Here is an 18393-nt window from a genome sequence, read left to right on the forward strand (position 1 = left end):
AAATTAAATCTTGGTCTCAGTGTTCTGGTAAGGCAAATATAGACAAAGTAAAATTCTCAAGGTCAAGTAGAAAGGGAGCAAGGTAGGCTAGCTGAGCAACTTTTTGGTTATTTTTAGACACAGGACAAAGTAGAAGAAAGAACAGTGAATATAGTCTGATGAGCTAGGATCAAGAGGTGTCTCTGCTTAGTTACCCTCCATCTGTAATGTGTAACATACATGTCAATAGTCTTTAATGAGCACAAAGAAGGCCACATATGAACAAACTCTGATGTTGCATGTAGAAAGAACTATATCACATGTTTCTATTATATCACAGATATCCATTATACACTCCCAGAGCTACACTGTTCAATTAAAACACAAACAAACAAACAAAACAGGAAAACAAAAAACAAAAAGAAAATGTATTATATCCTATGTATTCTTCAGCTATTACTATTGGATTATTTTATTAACATATTTATTAACATATGAGACAGTTTTGAATTCACAATTCTCTAAGAGCTATGCAAACATCCCTATTACTAGCTAACACGGTTCTCTCAATCTCACAGGCTAGCCTTTTAAAATAATGATGTTCAATATAAGAGACCCATATAAGAGAAAGCATAAGGTTTTACTATAATTTATATTAATAAGTGCTATAATGTAGGTAGTAATGTAGTATTAATAACAAGGAACGATATTTATCCCCATGCTATCTTAAACTCACTTTCTGGCATTGTTTTATATGTAAGATAAATTTACCAGATACACAGGTGTGTGTGTGTGTGTGCGTGTGAGAGAGAGAGAGAGAAGTGATTACATAGGACACTAAAATCAAGAAATCTATTTGAATTATGTTCAAATGTGTCTATGTGTGGGTATCTGCATACTGCCCTTGAAAGCCACAGGCATGAAGAACCTGCAGTTACAGACAGTTGCAAGCAGCCCAATATGATGAACTATGGTTGTCCACTAGAAAACAGCAGGGACTCTTAACCACCCAGTCGTCTCTCTAAGTATCTAGTTCTATTCTTAAGAATAAATTGGTTGAAATGAGAAACCAGGCCAGAGCCAAACGAATTTACAGCAGTATAGCAGAATGAATTTGGAAGCATCAAAGTTGACATAAACAAGATTCTACCACAGTGCATGCTTGTGAATGGGGAATTTACATATTAAGCTGTGGTTGACAAATAACCTGGCCTGCTGTCTAAAGGTAGAAAGTGACAAATAGCAGGCAGGGGTGGAAAGCACATAGTAAACATATGCATCGTTATCATGCTTCAGTAAAAGGCACACGGGGTCGTGTGTTAAATGAAGAGGCATCCGAAGTGACCAAACACTTTCAAACGCATTTATTAATGCATTTTTTGAGAAATAAAATGATCTCATTCAGTAGTTAAAATTGTTTAAGCAGAAAGTCCCAGCTGTAAAAGAGGCAGGATATCGTTAGTACTTGAATGTCTGGCTTCTTGGGAGGGCCCTTCTCCTCATATTCAATTCTTGGATACCTTCTTCACTAGTAACATATTGCTACGAGTCCCTTAGTGATCTGTTTCAGTGAAAATCAAGCGTAGTGGAAATTATACTGTCACCTGATCAATGAATCATCCACTGATGATGTTATGAAGGCCAGATTACACTAACTTATGATAGTGCTAAGGAAAACAGAAGGCTCCAACAATCACCCATGTAGTTTCTTACTCTCTTGTCTCTATACTATGCACCTTCACTGCAGGCCCAGTGAACACTGGCCAGAAGACATACTCTTCTTACACACTGGAGACAGAAAGCATGAATCAAGGCAGAGTCCCTCCTTTCATATTGCTCACAAGCTACAATTAACTACACAAACATTTCTGTCTACACATAATATACAGTCCCTGCTCTGAATCAAGCATGAACACTGGTTCTACAATGGGTCTATAATACAGCAAGTAAATAACAAGTGTGCAATAGAAAAAGGCCTGACATATGAGGGATGTTTTAGAAAATGTTTAACTGACAATTAACTATGAGGGACAATACTATGTAATTATATCATAATGTGAATCCTTAGATCCTTAAACTCAATGTAAATGCTCAATACAAGCATATAACATTTTTATTTTTTAGCTTTTGTTTTTTGCTGAAGATTGAAACCAGAGCCTCAGATATGCTAGGTAAGCATTTTACCACTGAAGTACAACATTAGAACCCTAGTCAAGTATATACTGATTAGAGGAGCTTAAAAATTGAATGACTAAGAGCAATAACATGTAAATTCATATAAAAACATTAAGCTATGGGCAGCAAGAAAGGTCAGAGATAAGAGCAGCGTCAGAGTGTAAAGACTCCAATATGCCCTTGGAACTTGGTAGCTCACCAATTATTTGATCTGATTCGGCTATAAGAGACAACAGAAAAGCTTAATCATTTGTTATGACAAGGTTACCAGGAAAGAAATTATAATGGAGACAGGGAAAATAAGTAATGCTGGAAGACTTGGTATACAGTCTGGAGCAAATAGCTAAGTGTAATAACTACCATGTAGGTCAACTGTGTGGACAAAATCCATCATCACAGGAGGACTCAAGAGATAGGCCCCATCTACGCAGCCATCCAGGGCCATGCTGCTCAGGCTGGAGGTGAGCAGGAAGCTCATTTATCCTCCAAGAACATCAATCACACAGACAATCGATCCTAAGATTTTGATGAAAAATTCTCAAAGATCACAAGACTTTCAAAATTTTATAAAAATCAAAATTCGCCTCATGGTCCTCAACTTTCTTTTCTGAAGATATCCAGCTGATTAAATACTCTAACTTCAACTTGCTTTACAAATGGCTCCTTCCTCTTGGAGGCATTCAATGTTGTATTTTGTATTTTGTTAGCAAAAATAAAAAAGGAGCAATCTAATTGCTGCTTCTTTTGTTATTTAGTACTGTCACTAAATGCATACCCTCTGTCACAGTATTTTACTTCCTTTATATCTGACAATGACATTATTATATAACAAAAGGCAGTAATCTATTCTGTTAATGCTTTAAAATGGGGTCTCCAACTATAAACACTTTTCAGATCATTACATAAGGGGAAATTTGATCTACAATGCACTTTAATAGTAATGAAAGGTTTTCTCCATTTATTTAATTTTAATTGAGTGTGGGGTGCTATCTCAGTGTCCATTAGCGTTTATAGTTATTAATACAGCCTAGGTCTACATAGAGTGAAAAATGGCAACCTCAGTACAACTCTGGAAAAAAAAACATTCTACCTTACTAGTGAAGAGATTATAGAGAAAATTATCTAACATTTTATAAAAGAGATCTAACACACATTTTGTCTTATATCCATTATGGGGAGCTGAAGGAACCCTTACCATAGTTCTATTCGAGCTTTCTTTTTCCTCATCAACAGGCAGAAATGACAACAGACACCCAGAGGTCATAATGCAGGGGAGAATTGAGAAGTGGTACTAATCTGTACCTCCTTAGTTTCAAAACTGTTCCTTCACAGAAGTCTAAACTCATCAGTAGAACAGTGAGATGCAGTGTAAACTCACCAGGACAGTGGGATACAGTGTAAACTGGTCTGTAGGACAGTGTGCTGCAGTGTGAACTGACCAGTAAGACAGTGGGATGCAGTGTAAACTGATCAGTAGGACAGTGAGATGCAGTATAAACTCACCAGTAGGGCAGTGTCATGCAGTGTAAACTCATCAGTAGGACAGTGAGATGCAGTATAAACTCACCAGTAGGACAGTGTCATGCAGTGTAAACTCATCAGTAGGACAGTGAGATGCAGTATAAACTCACCAGTAGGACAGTGTCATGCAGTGTAAACTCATCAGTAGGACAGTGGGATGGAGTGTACTTTTGGTGTGAGTTATTCTTGCGAATTTTCAAAACAGAAACAAAAACTGTTTTTGCCATTTTTACATGACAAAACAGTGAATTAGGTTTATCGCTTTAATAAACAAAAACGTTTTGGTTGAAAAGTATTTCAATTTATATATTAATGGAAAAAACCTTCATGACAAAGCAAGTCAATAGGAATTATATACTTAAAAAATGATGTTGCTTTGTAGAAAAGGCACATATCAAAAAAGAAAGCAGTGGAACTGCCTATGGATATGGCTACTGACATCCTGTGAGAGGAAAGTTAATGTGGCAAGAACAGTTCCTTTAGAATACAAATCTGTTGAAGGTATAACTTTCCTTAGGTATAGGTAATTAGGAGAAAAGTCATTTCCTTAGTTTGTACTAATCTTAAAAAATATTTTAAAAATATGATTTCATTAACATTTTTAACTTTGTGCTGACGAGATGGCTCAGTAGTGATGATGCTAGCCTGAAAGTCTGACTTAGATCACTAGAACCCACATAGGAAATGCTGTCCTCTGATCTCCATCCACATGCACATGCGTATGTGCACACTTGTGCACTCACATAAAACAATTAACCTTGTTACTTTAATGATGGAGGATTGGGTAAGGGGAAAAAAGACTTAGTAAAGATTCATTCTGAACATGCACTAAGAAGTCTAATGCATAACTCATATGCCCACTATTCTGTTTATGAAATGTTTATATTTTTCTCAAAAATGATCACTTGGTTTAATAATTTTCTTTAAGCTCTTTAACCTTTTTCATTACAAAAGAAGCAACATGAAATTTTTCAACCAGCTTAATACATTTATATATGCATATGTGTGTATTTCTATGTGTATAAATATGTATATATGTGTATATATATTTATGTGTGTATATGTGTGTGTGTATATATATATATATATATATATATATAGAGAGAGAGAGAGAGAGAGAGGGAGGGAGGGAGGGAGGGAGGGAGGGAGGAAGGGAGGGAGGAGGGGGTCATATTGCTACTCACACTTTTAAAGAGATGCTTCTTTTAAAATCAGAATAAGAAAAGTAAAAATTACAATAATGTTTTTGTTACCTACATACCACAATGGTGGTCTCATAAGATTATATTGCTTTGCTCTGTAAAAAAAGGTCTTGGTTGGGTAAATAAACTATGATGTTTGCATAATGACAAAAAAAAAGCTAAGGATACATTCTAAGGCTATACTCCTGTGGGTAAACAAGACTATTCTCACTCTAATAAAGGCAAAGATACAAATGGGAAACGATGTAAAGCATTCATGCACTGTGCTGAAAGCATGGCTTGTGTTTAGTAAAACACTCACAATTGAGGATTCAAAGTTGAAAAGTTACACCTGAAGTAATTTTCAAATGACCTGGTCTTGAAGACCAGGGCCCTTCTTTGTATCACTCATAACTACCATAAAGTCTGGAATACTAAAACTTCTTAATAAACATCAGCTGAATGAACTGACCGTCAATTAAGGCTACAACGTTAACAAAAAAAAAGGCTTCAGCACAATTACTTGTACTTTAATGTAACTGTGAAACATTTAGTAACTAAGCTGAAAGAAGGAACCCTGAGAGACCAATTGTGTGATAATTTGGAAGTAGCTGAATCGATTAGACTTTGGAGCATAAATGAGATAATATTTTATATGAGTAACTATAAACAAGGCAAGATGCGACGTGGGACATTCTGGTTTCCACTTGTAGGCTGCAGGGGGCTACCTAAATAGATTTCATCATAGCACCACAATGGCAAATATTGTGAAGCTAATTAAGTAATTAATAAGGGATTTCCTATGTAAAAATAATAGTTCCTACTTTAAAAAGTGGCCACCTATTGGGTTTGTAAATGAGCTGTATTTAAGAAAAGGCAAACAGGATATTGGCAATATGCTACATGTTGTCCAAAATCAAACTCAAGTGTTTAATTATAGGAAGCGTATGCTGCTCCCCGGGAAGCCTCAGATAATTGTTTACTTTATCACATAAAGTATGAGTATGTAAGGATGGAAACCTATTTAATGAGAAAGGTTTATTGTTAATTACTTTACGCTTGTGGAAATCTATTGAAACATTTAAAAATCACGTAGGTTGCTGTAATTGATTTTAAATTTAATAGATACCAAGGATAGTTAAAATTCTATCTTTAACAATTAGTAAATTCCTAAAGCCTTGTGCGATCATTAATTACACAGCAACACTCGTCATTTATACACTGGAATCAAATTTCCCTGAATGTTTTAAAAGAATTTTATGTTGCAGTTTCCCTTATTAAACAACTCGATAAAACCACAACTGAAAGTATTATTTTTCTTCATACTGAGATGTCTAATAAAAATATCTCAAAATTACATTATTTTATCCCCCACTGGCTCCTTTTTCTCCGCACAGAAGTTAATGGAGTGGCAGGGATTTTTATGAATCAAGTGTTTTGTTTTGGTTTTTTTTTTGCAAGCTGAAACACTAAGGAAATAATGTTAGAATTATTCCGTTCAGACTTAACAACAATGACACTACTTATTCTTTACCTAGACCTAAGTCTGCTCATACTTAATGTACAATGATCTCATATTAATTCCAGATTACTGTAGAAACAAATCTACTACAGCACTTTTTGAATATATTTAGTTATTGCTATCATTTGGGAATTCACATGCCACCTTCCCACGTGGAAATGTTTCTCACCAACTACAACTGTTTAAACGTTACACACCACATCCTGTTTCATTCATGTATGGGTTTCCTAGTTTTATGCTACACTATAGAAACAAGGCTCTTACAAATGGTATTGCTAGCAGGCACACAAACCACTGATATAGCTGTCTCTTGTGAGGCTATGCCAGTGCCTGGCAAATACAGAAGTGGATGCTCACAGTCATCTATTGGATAGAACACAGAGCCCCCAACGGAGGAGCTAGAGAAAGTACCCAAGGAGCTGAAGGAGTCTGCAACCGTATAGGAGGAACAACAATATGAACTAACCAGTACCCCGGAGCTCTTGACTCTAGCTGAATATGTATCAAAAGATGGCCTAGTCGGCCATCAATGGGAGGAGAGGCCCTTGGTATTGGGAAGATCATATGCCCAAGTACAGGGGAATGCCAGGGCCAGGAAGCAGGAGTGGGTGGGTTAGGAAGCAGGGTGGGGGAAGGGTATAGGGGACTTTTGGGATAGCATTTGAAATGTAAATGAAGAAACTATCTAATGAAAAAAATTTTTTAAAAATCTGAGACCAGAGATTAATACACACGCACATGCACAAATGTTATTTATCATCAGAACTTTATCATTCTGTGATAAACTTAATATATTCTTGTGATATCAGAAGAAAACTCTCTTAGATTGTCATCTTTTTCCTTAGCATTTGATGACTATAGAAGATGACACCATTAACAAGGGCCACTGCATATTTGTCGCGTAAGTTTTATAGAACTGGCTTCCATAATTACTATCATACCTTGTCCTTGTAACCTACCTCCTTGGCCATGTCTGTATATTTCTGCTTTTCCTTAGGATCAAGAACAGCCCACCAATCAGCTAGTATCTTGGTAGCACCTCGGTTATCAAGCCTTGGGTGTTCCTGTCGGACAAGGGAGCGGTGGCGCTTGCAAAATAAAAGAAATGCATTCATTGGTCTCCGGGCTCGCTGCTCAGGTGACTCATCATCTTCAGTCTCAGCAACATCTTGCTCTAGGCCATCCGCCTCAAGAAGTTGAACCTACCACCAACCAAAGCAAAAGCCATGTACTTAACCCAGCTCCAACTATTTTGATTTAACAACCAATTTTGATTCGCAAATTCTATTGTTTTCCTTAGCTTCATTTAAACATTTAACAAACTGAAAACGTAATTTAAAAAAGATCATTAATTACTCTTAGTACTCTTGGTGGTTGGTAACTAGCTTATGATGTGTCCTGTATAGTTTCCATGGTAACCTCTGCATATCTGTATTATAGCATATATTACATTGTTTTATAATTACTTACCTTTTTTCTCTCTCACTAAGCAGTGAGCCTTTTGAGGACAAAATTCTTTTCTTTACCTTATATCTGCAGAGGCTAACTCATTATCTGGTATTAACATTTAACCAATTGCTAAGAGTGAACAAAAAAATGATTTTGTGGTTTATGAGTCTCAAGATTAATGATATCCACATGAAAATACAGGGATATTCGCCTTTTCTGCTCATTAAAACATAATACCTTATAGCTAACCACACAGAAAGAAATATTTACCATGAAAGCAAACATAATAAAACGCAAATATAGAATATTCAAGCTTTTGCAGATGCCAGAAGTAGAGCTTCTTATATAAAGTATCAATATAACCCTTTACATAATTGTTTTAAAGAACTTCAAAGTACAACTTTAAAGGCATAAACATCAGTCTTATGTTCCAAGGAGTTATGACAATAAGGATAAATTCCCCTAGGCTTAAACATCAACCTTAATTCTAAGTCCTTTCTTTCCTAAGCACTTTGTTGATTGCTATTCAAGGTCTTTGAGGTCTTCCATAAAGCACCAAGTCTACTCATTGCCCTTCTGCATCTGTGCAATTCTCGGGCTTGTTGGCCTATGGCCTAGTCTCTCTCTTTTGAATCCTCCTCATAACACTTCCAGCATATCACAGCCAGATTAAATTGCATGAAGCACAATCTGTGTTCACAGATCTCAGAAAATATTGTGAATGCAGCATCTCTAAGACTAAAGTATAATTCTGCAATGTTTCTTATGAACAACACAATCATGTGCAGAAATCCAGATTGGATACGTTTGTGGCTTTCATTTCTTATTCTATGAACAAAACCAAGAAGGTTCAAGGTAGTCAGTCATCAGTCTGCACTACTCAGAAAGGCAGCAGTCCTGCTACCTCACAAGTAGACTAGAGACTCTAGAGTCCTTGTTAATAAAGGATTTTGCTAGGCTCTGAATTTCTGGTTCTGTGGCTTTGAAGCGGTTCCTGACCAGTGCCCAGAGAGTGCAAGAACCACAAGTAGCAGGTAACTGTGCTCCTTCACACCATATTTATCGGAAAGCAGGAAACATATACTATATAGTGAATCACTTGCTTATTCCAACTTATCATTTTTTAAAAATTAGTATTAGTGTGTGAATGTTGGTATGATGGGGTGGCAGGAGGAGTGTACCCTTGACACAACATGACAACTCTGTTGAGTTGGTCCTTGTAGTGGCTATTCCTGGTTGTCAACTTGACTATATTTGGAATGAATTACAATCCAGAATTGGAAGGCTCACCAGTGACCCTTATCTGGAGGCTTGGAGATCCTTATCTGGGTCTTGGTATGGAGATCTTGAGCCATAGTGGCTATGGATTCCAGAAGATTAAATCTCCGAGTTTAAGGAACACACCTTTAATCTGGGCTACACTTTCTGCTGGAGACAATATGAGGACATTGGAAGAAGGGAGTCTAGCTCTTGCTCCTTCACCTGCTTGCTGTGTGAGAGACTGAGTAACTGCTAGATCCTTGGACTTCCATTCACAGCTGCGACTGAACAATTGTTGAGAATTGGGCTGCCAACTGTAAGTCATCAATAAATTCCTTTACTATCTAGAGACTATCCATAAGTTCTGTGACTCTAGAGAACCCTGACTAATACATTCCTCTCATCAATTTTTACATGACTTCTAGGAATTTAACTAAATTTGCCAGGTCTGCATGGTAAGTGTGCTGACCTTCTGAGCTACCTTCTAGACTCAAGTTAGCTACTTTTGAACACTTTTAAGTAAATGTTGGAAATATAACAAATGAACCATTAATTAACTTTAAACACAAGTAATAAAGAAAAGCCTAGAAACTATGGCTGACTCAGAAATATTAAAATTACTGAGAATAAAGAGTACAGGTTTATTTCCTACATTATGTATATAATCACTAGAGTTTCCAAATGATATCTATTTGGTATTCTGAAGCTATGAAGCTAAGGAAAATTACGAATAAATGTATTATGTAAATTATAGAAATAATCCTATTTTCTTCAGAAATAACTAATTTTTGTGTATATTATAAAACTCAAACTATATGCTGAAAAATAACTATTTTCAAAGGAGAAAATACATATAAAAAATGAATTAGAAAGCAATTTGCTGATAAGCACTTGTAAATACAGAAGGACAAGGGTGTCCTTCCTAGAGAAGATTTTGAAAGTTGGATCAGAACATGTTGATATGTTGACTTATCAGTAGGGATGTGGGGAGAAGCAGAAACAGGGGCTTAGAACTTCATTCAATCATCAGCATACAGCTCTATAGAACAATACAGGAAAAATGAGACTAGGTTTTGGTAAGAAGGTGGTAGAAAATATGGACCACTTTGTGAAGAATGTTCTCTGCCATGGTGAAAAGTGGGAATTTGAATCCACACACCAGTTGTTGCTTTGAAACCAACTGTCAGCATTTTATTGTTCTAAGTATGGGCATCAAAAATTCTTAAGTACTTTCTAATTTTATAGTTATTTCATTAAATCAGTCAACTGGAAAGTAAGCAATTACATCAACAACAAGAAAATAGAGATTAAAAACAGCTGATTTTATTTTTATTTACCAAGCACCTCTTAAAATGTTATAAATACTGGTACTTAAGGGGGATGCATTGGTGTTACAGTTAATCTTGACAGGATTTACAGTCATCATAGAAACAAAAATCTCTGCTACGGAGTTTTCTAGATTAGGTTAAGTGAGATAGAAAGAGCTGAGCAGTAACATCCATTGCTCTCTGCATACTATGAACACCATGTGACAGCTGTCTCCTCCCACTGTTGCTATGTTCTCCCTGCTATGCTGGACTACATGTCGGGGAACTGTAATAATACATATTGCCTCATGTTGCTCTTATCAGGTGGTGTGTTGCAGTAACAAGACAAGTCCCTAACACAAATGCAGAGCCATGTGTAAATGGACAGTGTTAGAGTTGTATTTTAGAGAAAGAGCGGCTGCTGATACTGCAGAGTGTGGATTCTGTGAGTAAATCATAGCAACCAAACCTTGAGAAGGCAATTAAGTTTACTTCCAACGTCCAGGGAAAAGAGTAGAAATCCGGAAAAGAGGAATAGGAATATGCTATAAGGACACCGATAATATCCAAGATAGAATCAAGAGCAGTTGGTATTTAACTGGAGTTTAAAATTGAAAAATAATCCCATGAAAGGTAGAAGAAATAGTGATGGGTAATTTGTATTTGAAGTAACTATTGGTAGCTAAGTGGACACCTGCCAGTGGGATAATATCTGGATATTAAGACCTAAAATTCTGAGACTAAAGAATAGGGGGATAGGGACATTTCTAAGACAGAGTAAATTGATCTTTAATCTTTCACTCAACAACTGTTTACTGGGGACTTGCCTTGGCCAGGCCCTGTTTTAACAGAGCAGTGAGGACACAATCCCTGCCCTTGTTAAGCAGGGAGGTGGTGTGACTGGCTTCCCATTCTAAAGGGATTCCTGTGACTGCTTTGTGCAGAACAGACAATACAAGAGGAAGCATGGAGGAAGAAAGATGGGTGGGAATAAAATAATTTCTGCTAGAAATAGTGGTGGCTTGCACCACGGTAGTTCAAAAGGGATTTCAAAAAGGAGTCACATAAAGGACATGATTTGAAAGGTACAAGTGGGAGACTTTGTGGATAGATAGAAAGCTTGAGCAAAATCAAGCAAGGTAAGCATTAACTGGAAATGTTGTAGTTGCCTTTACTCATAAAGGAAAGACAGACAAGATGTGGAGGAGAAAAGTAAAAGCCTAGTTTTGAGCACATTGAAACCAACATTCCTGAGAGAGAGAGAGAGAGGGAGAGAGAGAGAGAGAGAGAGAGAGAGAGAGAGAGAGAGAGAGAGAGAGAGAGAGAGACGTAGATAGGAAGATTAGAGACAGAGACAGAGAGATAGAGATAGAGGTAGAGAAGAGATAGAGACAGAGTACAGAAGTAGAGATGTGGATACAGTAGACAGTCTGAAATATGAGAATAGAGTTCAGGATAAGAATCCATGATGGAGACAGAGATTAAAGATCCAGGCTCAGGGACAGCTACTTTTGTTTAGTTTCTTGAGACAAAATTTACTACACAGCCAAAGCTAGCCTCAAACTCTCACTCCCGTTGACTAAGTCTCCCAAAGTGCTGAGATTGCAGACGTAAAACTTTATAGAGATGTAAGCATTAATATGCAAGGGTAAAGTAATATACGGGAATGAACTGAAAGAAGCCAGGAAAGAATGGAAGTGAAGGAAGCTATAGAAACAGAAGAAAGTGCTAGAGGAGACAAACGGAAGGACCAAGTAATCAACAGGCAAATGCGTCAGAAAAGTCAAAGGAAGCATAAAGTCAGCAATTTCCTAAAATCAAGAGTAGCATCATTCGAAGCTTCCATTTCAAAACAATGTTAAAATTAAACAGGCACTGAAACATGCCTCACAAACAAAATGCTGTCTACATAACGGGAGAGGGCATATGTGGGAATGGGCTCACTCCTCGGAAGATGAGTTCTGTTAGATGTTTGTTGTTCAGAGAAAGCTGACTGGATGTCCACGGCCTGAAAAACACTGAAAACCATATACCTGTATAATCTGCCATGACAGACACTAGCCTTCTGTTCCTCCATTCAGTGCATGCATACTCTATGTCTGCTATGGGCCAGGCACTACACGATTCTGAGGCAGCAGAAACTGGACAAATGGGGCAAACCCTCTACTGTCACAGAGCTTCTCGGGTCAGAAAGGCAAACACAACAAGCGTACAGCTAACCACAGGGGAAACAGCTATGAGTGCAATGAAGAAATCCTAGCTTGAATACAAGTTTGGCCTCCCAAGGAGGTAGTTCTTACTGAAGTAATGAAAAGTCAATTATCTTAAGTTCTGGGGCTAGCTGTTCATGCATGGAGGTGGAAGCGGGGATTGGAGAAAAAGGGAACTCTGAAGACTGCAGTGCGGCCACAGTCTTCAGGGACTGGAATGGGTACAGCCAGATACCACAATGGCACTGCAATGAAGACGAAGACGAACAAGAGCTCTGAAACTGCCTGACGGCAAGGGCCAAATCTGGGCTGGAAGCAAAGAACAGGGCACAAGTAAACACACAAAGCTTCATGAAGAGCCCCACTGTAATCTCAGTACACAAATTGAGACTTGACAGAATTGCTAGAGACGGATTCCTTGTGCTCTAAACTATTAGAAGAACAATGAAGGCTAAATTTTAGCAGTTAAGCAGGAACTAAATTATAGAAACCTTTACTATGTTTTCTAGAAAATGATTGATGCCTAAATATACTTGAGGTGAGTGGAAGGCTTACTTTATCAATATCTTCCTCTTCCTCGTCTTCCTCCTCCTCCTCTGAAAAGTCCAGAAGTTTCTTAGCTAGCAACGGATGCCACTGAAGACACTTCCGTTTTGGTCGTTTTCCGTCCCCTTCTCCTTCTGTTGAATGGTCTTTATTTCTATTACTGCCTTTCATTACTGTGACCTAGAAGGGGGGAGGGGACAGAAGATGGAGAAAACGTGAATATGAACCAAAGTCAGTTTAATCAAAATTACTTGTTTTGCCCAGTTAGCTCTCATTGGATTACAATTTTAATTTCTAAACCATCTATCAGCTCACACATTTACTGGATTCAGTGAGAATCCTAAGTACATAATCATGCATTCATTTTAATGGGCTAAATTGAGCTTTAAAAAAAATTACCTTAATAAGTCTACTTCTTTCCACTCAGTTAATTCAAAACTTAAGACCTAAATGAGATATTAGAGGATTACCAGTTACGTTCCCCTGTTCATGCTTATTCAGGCTGTCACCTGGTTCCCATCACAAGCCTGATGCAAGATGCCTTCTCAGGGAGCAGAGGGACTACTCCCAGGGGAGCCCTCCACATGTTCTGTCATGGCTGCTACTTCACTCAAGTGAATTTTGCAGTCTATACTAAGAAAAATGTGCTTGTAATATTAAATAAATGCTTTCTAAGAGTCACTTGATTCCTCTTGGTCTAGGTTTGAAATAAAAGTGTTTCATACAGTAAAATACACATTTGAAAACTGCACTTTCCAAATGCTTGGAGCATGAACACATTATGGGTCATGAAGCAGATTGAGTCGTCATGTATTATGACAAAAAAAATCACACATTTTTTAATCTCTCTAGCATATACATGGCCTTATTTTTTTAAAGAAAGAGTGGGCATTAAGCATTTACAAATTTTTAAATGCATAACTGGTGAAAATAGCTAAGAAATAACCAGGTTATAAATACATTGATATCCTTTAGACCCTGCAAATTCCCCACTATTTTGTAATGACTTGAGAAACAGTTCTTGTTGATGATAAAAGCATTGTGGTGTCCACATGAGGTAGGTAGTGACAGCACACCATCATCTCCAAATCAAACAATCCTAGGGTGAAGAGACACTAAGCACTCTCTTACATGCCATCACGTTTGTTATCTCACATATAAGTTCTCATTCATTTGATATTGATTGCTATTCATATATGCTCATGTAAAACTCAAATATTACAGGGAAGTTCTCTCAAACATTAAATGAGCTAGGAAGAGATAATGACAGTTATGCACAAACATACATCCCTCCCTCACCCCATAAATATCTGCACCAATACAATGCTTACAATATAATGTCACTAAATTTAGAACATCATCCTAAAGCAATCTTGGGTCCATGCACATAAAACATCAAGACTCATACTGTTCTCAGGCCTTATAAACAACATAATGCAGGCAAATTCATCCACCTTGCTTACTTCTAGATTTTGAGTTATGCTTACGTTGTTCTCACTTCAAAACCAAAAGCTATCCACTAGAGTTTCCTTTTAAAACCTGTATGACATCATTTGGACACTGAAACACATTAATAAAAGTAGTAAAGCTTAGGACTAGTTCATTCATTCACCCTGAATAGTTAGCCAACTGTACCAGTACCACTTCCTTTTTTCTTTTCTTTCTTTTTTAAAATTTTTTTGTCTTCTTTAAAAATTAGATATTTTCTTTATTTACATTTCAAATTTTATTCTCTTCCCTCCAAAAAAACCCTATTCCATCCCCTCTCCCCCTGCTCGCTAATCCACCCACTCCCACTTCCCTGTCCTGACATTTCCCTACACTGGGGCATCAAGCCTTCACAAGGCCAAGGGCCTCTCGTCTCATTGATGTCCCACAAGGCCATTCTCTGCTACATATGCAGCTAGAGCCATGAATCCCACCATGTGTTCTCTTTGGTGAGTCCAAGGGAGCTCTGGGGGAAATGTCTGGTTCATATTGCTGTTCCTCCTATGGGGCTGCAAACCTTAGGTCCTTTCTCTAGCTCCTTTATTGGGGACCCTGTGCTCAGTCCAATGGATGGCTGTGAGCACCCACTTCTGTATTTATCAGACACTGGCAGAGCCTCTCGGGAGAGAGCTATATCAGGCTCCTGTCAACAAGCTCTTCTTGGCATCCACCAGTACCATTTCTTAAGGAATCCATTTTTCTCCCTACTCCCCAGGAATGCCACTTTTATCCAAAAAATATTTCCGTACAGATTCCAGTCCATTCACTATATTTAATCAACATCGCCCTCTAACTCAGTGGTTCTCAGCCTTCCTAGTGCTGTGGTCCTTTAATACAGTTCCTCATGTTGTGACCACCAAACCTGAAATTATTTTCATTGCTATTTCATAACAGTACTTTTGCTATTGTTATGAATTGTAATGTAAATATTTGTGTCTAAGGAGAGAGGGAAGTGCTCATTCGACCTCCAAAAGGGTTCAAAAGGGTTGTGACACATAGCTTGACAACTGTGGCTCTAACAGCTTACCTATCTCCTTTGACCAATTTCAATAGCCTCAGGAACTATGTCATTCTGTACCCGGTAAATCTCTATCTTATGTGTGCAGGGCGGAGTGGTCAGGGATAGCTTGGAGAAGTTGGTTCTCTCCTTCTAACACACAGGTTTCAGGGATCAAACTCTGATCATCAGGCTAATTTGCAATTATGCCTATTGAGGCATCCCCGTGGCTGAGAAATTGAATATACCATGCTCTTCTTAATTAACACACCCTGTTCATTTTTAAAAGTTCAGTATATCAAAGTATGAGTACACTGCGAGTTATTCAACCAGCTGACTGAAGATGACAGTGAGCTAATTCTCTTCTTGAAGATAGCAATAAAATATTTTCATAAAATAAAAATTTTCACTTTGATTAAAAACCCTTCACTATGTATGCATTTGTCTATGATTAAACCAAAAACAAAACAGAGGAAAGTGGGAGATAGAAGGAGGAAGGGAGAGAATAAAGGAAGGAATGAAAAAGAAAAAAGGAGGGAAGGGAAGGGAAGGGAAGGGAAGGGAAGGGAAGGGAAGGGAAGGGAAGGGAAGGGAAGGGAAGGGAAGGGAAGGGAAGGGAGGGGGAGGGGGAGGAGGAGGAGGAGGAGGAGGAGGAGGAGGAAGCAAAACAGTATTCCTAAGGCTTTTGTAACAACAATTTCTGCTGAATGAAGTAATTATATGGCTCGTGTGGCTGCTTTAAGAGCACAAGAAGTTATTGAAAACTCTAATGGAACTAGTTATCTGGCATGCTCTTAATAAAGGAACAAAGATTTCTTGTGAATTGATAGGCCATTAACAACTCCCGTTCTATCTACAAATAAAACTTGGCACAGGCAGCACAATTTCCAAAAATACCATTGCCATGCAGAGAGCAAAGGAAATGGCTGCTGCTGTGGTTTATTAATCATTCAGGATAAGCTGTCTTGAGTGGTAATTAAATCCATATTGGGGAATCCAACGTTTTATGAGATAACATATTTAATAGTAAAAAAAAAAAAATCAATGGGAAACTATACACTTAGGCTTTTATCAATTGAAGAGAGCAAAGTATTTCCAGTGCCTTTAGAAAAATGTATTTTAGCCTCAAGACTTGTGAATTACATTATACTATTAGTTTTACATACAACAAGCATTTATTCTAAACACCATCATTATGTGTTTAGTAACCTTTCCAGATACTAAAATCCTAAGATGCCCAAATCTCTTATAAAATGCTATCGTATTTAGATTTTGGGGACCAATGACAAGGAGGATCCTGGACAAGAGCAGCATAAATGCTTTTAAGTTTGTTTTCCTTGACTCTTTATGGGGCTGGTTGAATCTATGCCTGTGCACATATAATTCAATATTCATAAATAAACTAGAATCTCAAGCATCACACTAATGTATGTGCAGTTTGCAGTTCACCTTTATTCCCATCCTGCATAACCTGGTTTCAGTCTTTCTATACAGTCTGCATGTTACTTTAGTTACTGCATCCTTTCTGGGACTTCAAAAGTAACTCTCCTTAAAGAGAAAAACATATAACAACTTCATATTGGCAATTTCACTACATTTTCCTTTAAATAATAGTATAGACAAATCCTTCCTCTACTGTTGAGTCTTTTTTATAATGGTTCAAACCTTATTTTTCTATCCCCTGACATACCAAAGTACTGAGATCAGTTAGATGTGAGTATTTTCAAACAGCTATATTAAACCCCAGTCTTTAACTATGGCAACGATCTACTATTTTTGTATACTATGGTGGCTTCAGAGTAGCCACCATCTCTTTCATTTCTCTGAATTTAGACATTCTCTTCCTGATGTGGAAGAGGAATGAAACTGTCCCACTCTGATATAAAGGGCAATGTCGCTTATGGTGTGTGAAAACCAACAATCACCTGGATATGGGGGAAAGAGAGAAGGCGGCCCCTGCACAGTGTCAGAAATAAAACAGGACATTTAATTTTAGCATTCCTGAGAGATGAATAAAACAATACGTGAACTGTAGATAGCACATGTCAGAATGGGATGGTCAGGGAAGTGTAATATGAAGGTGTACAGCACCTCCAGCTGTGAACCGGACACTTGAATAATTTACACTTGTCTAGCCTAGCAAGCTAGATTAGTCTACTTTCCAACTGTAAAAAGAAGGTAAAACAGTAGGAGTTAATGATGTTCTTGATTATAATTCTTAAAAAACAGTTAAGATATTGAGAAAAGAAGTAGGAAAGACAAAAATGATGTAAGCCTGAGAAACTACCCTCAATAATCAATGAGAAGGTGGGCATTTTATTAATAGTGAAATTTTAGTTTACTCTAGATGCTGTTTCTCAAAGTACAAATTCAGCCAGCATTCTATATGCAGCAAAGGAAGCAATTGATGGATTTCATTCAAAGGGGGTTATTCTATCATCTGCGACTGTAAGACCATCTCAGGTACTTGATGAACCAAATGAAAGCAAAAGTTGTTGTTGGGGCTGCGAAGTGTTGAAGACCCTATTTAAAACACTGAATATTTATTTACTGTATAAGCATTTATGCCACCAGTGTGTATGCCTTTTCTGTGGGCATAAGTGTCCCAAAATACAAACTCACTGTACTCCAACAACTGTACACCATTTTTATAGTCTTTAAAACTATTTTTACTTTCACTTACGTTTATATGGGGGGCGGGTATGTAGATAGATGTACACATTGAGTATGGATGAGTTGCAGGATTTTCCCTGTCCAA

General features: G+C 37.5%; 1 protein-coding gene across 28 annotated transcripts in view; it reads right to left on the reverse strand.

Moving 5' to 3' along the window:
• Bbx (bobby sox HMG box containing) overlaps window positions 1-18393 on the reverse strand; it is a 240623-nt gene that overhangs the window by 75366 nt on the left and 146864 nt on the right. For 23 of the 28 annotated variants that reach the window (NM_001347240.1, NM_027444.3, XM_006522549.4 and 20 more), the window contains 2 exons: window positions 13160-13330; window positions 7338-7580 (listed from right to left, as the gene is read on the reverse strand). In NM_001347240.1, the coding sequence (NP_001334169.1) occupies window positions 7338-7580; window positions 13160-13321 (405 nt within the window). In that variant the 5' untranslated portion in view covers window positions 13322-13330. The remainder of the gene's footprint in view (window positions 1-7337; window positions 7581-13159; window positions 13331-18393) is intronic. The other 5 variants (XM_030249278.1, XM_006522561.4, XM_030249279.1 and 2 more) reach the window with 1 other exon arrangement.

This window comes from Mus musculus, chromosome 16 (genome assembly GCF_000001635.26).
Source record: "Mus musculus strain C57BL/6J chromosome 16, GRCm38.p6 C57BL/6J".
NCBI classification, from domain to species: Eukaryota; Metazoa; Chordata; class Mammalia; order Rodentia; family Muridae; genus Mus; species Mus musculus.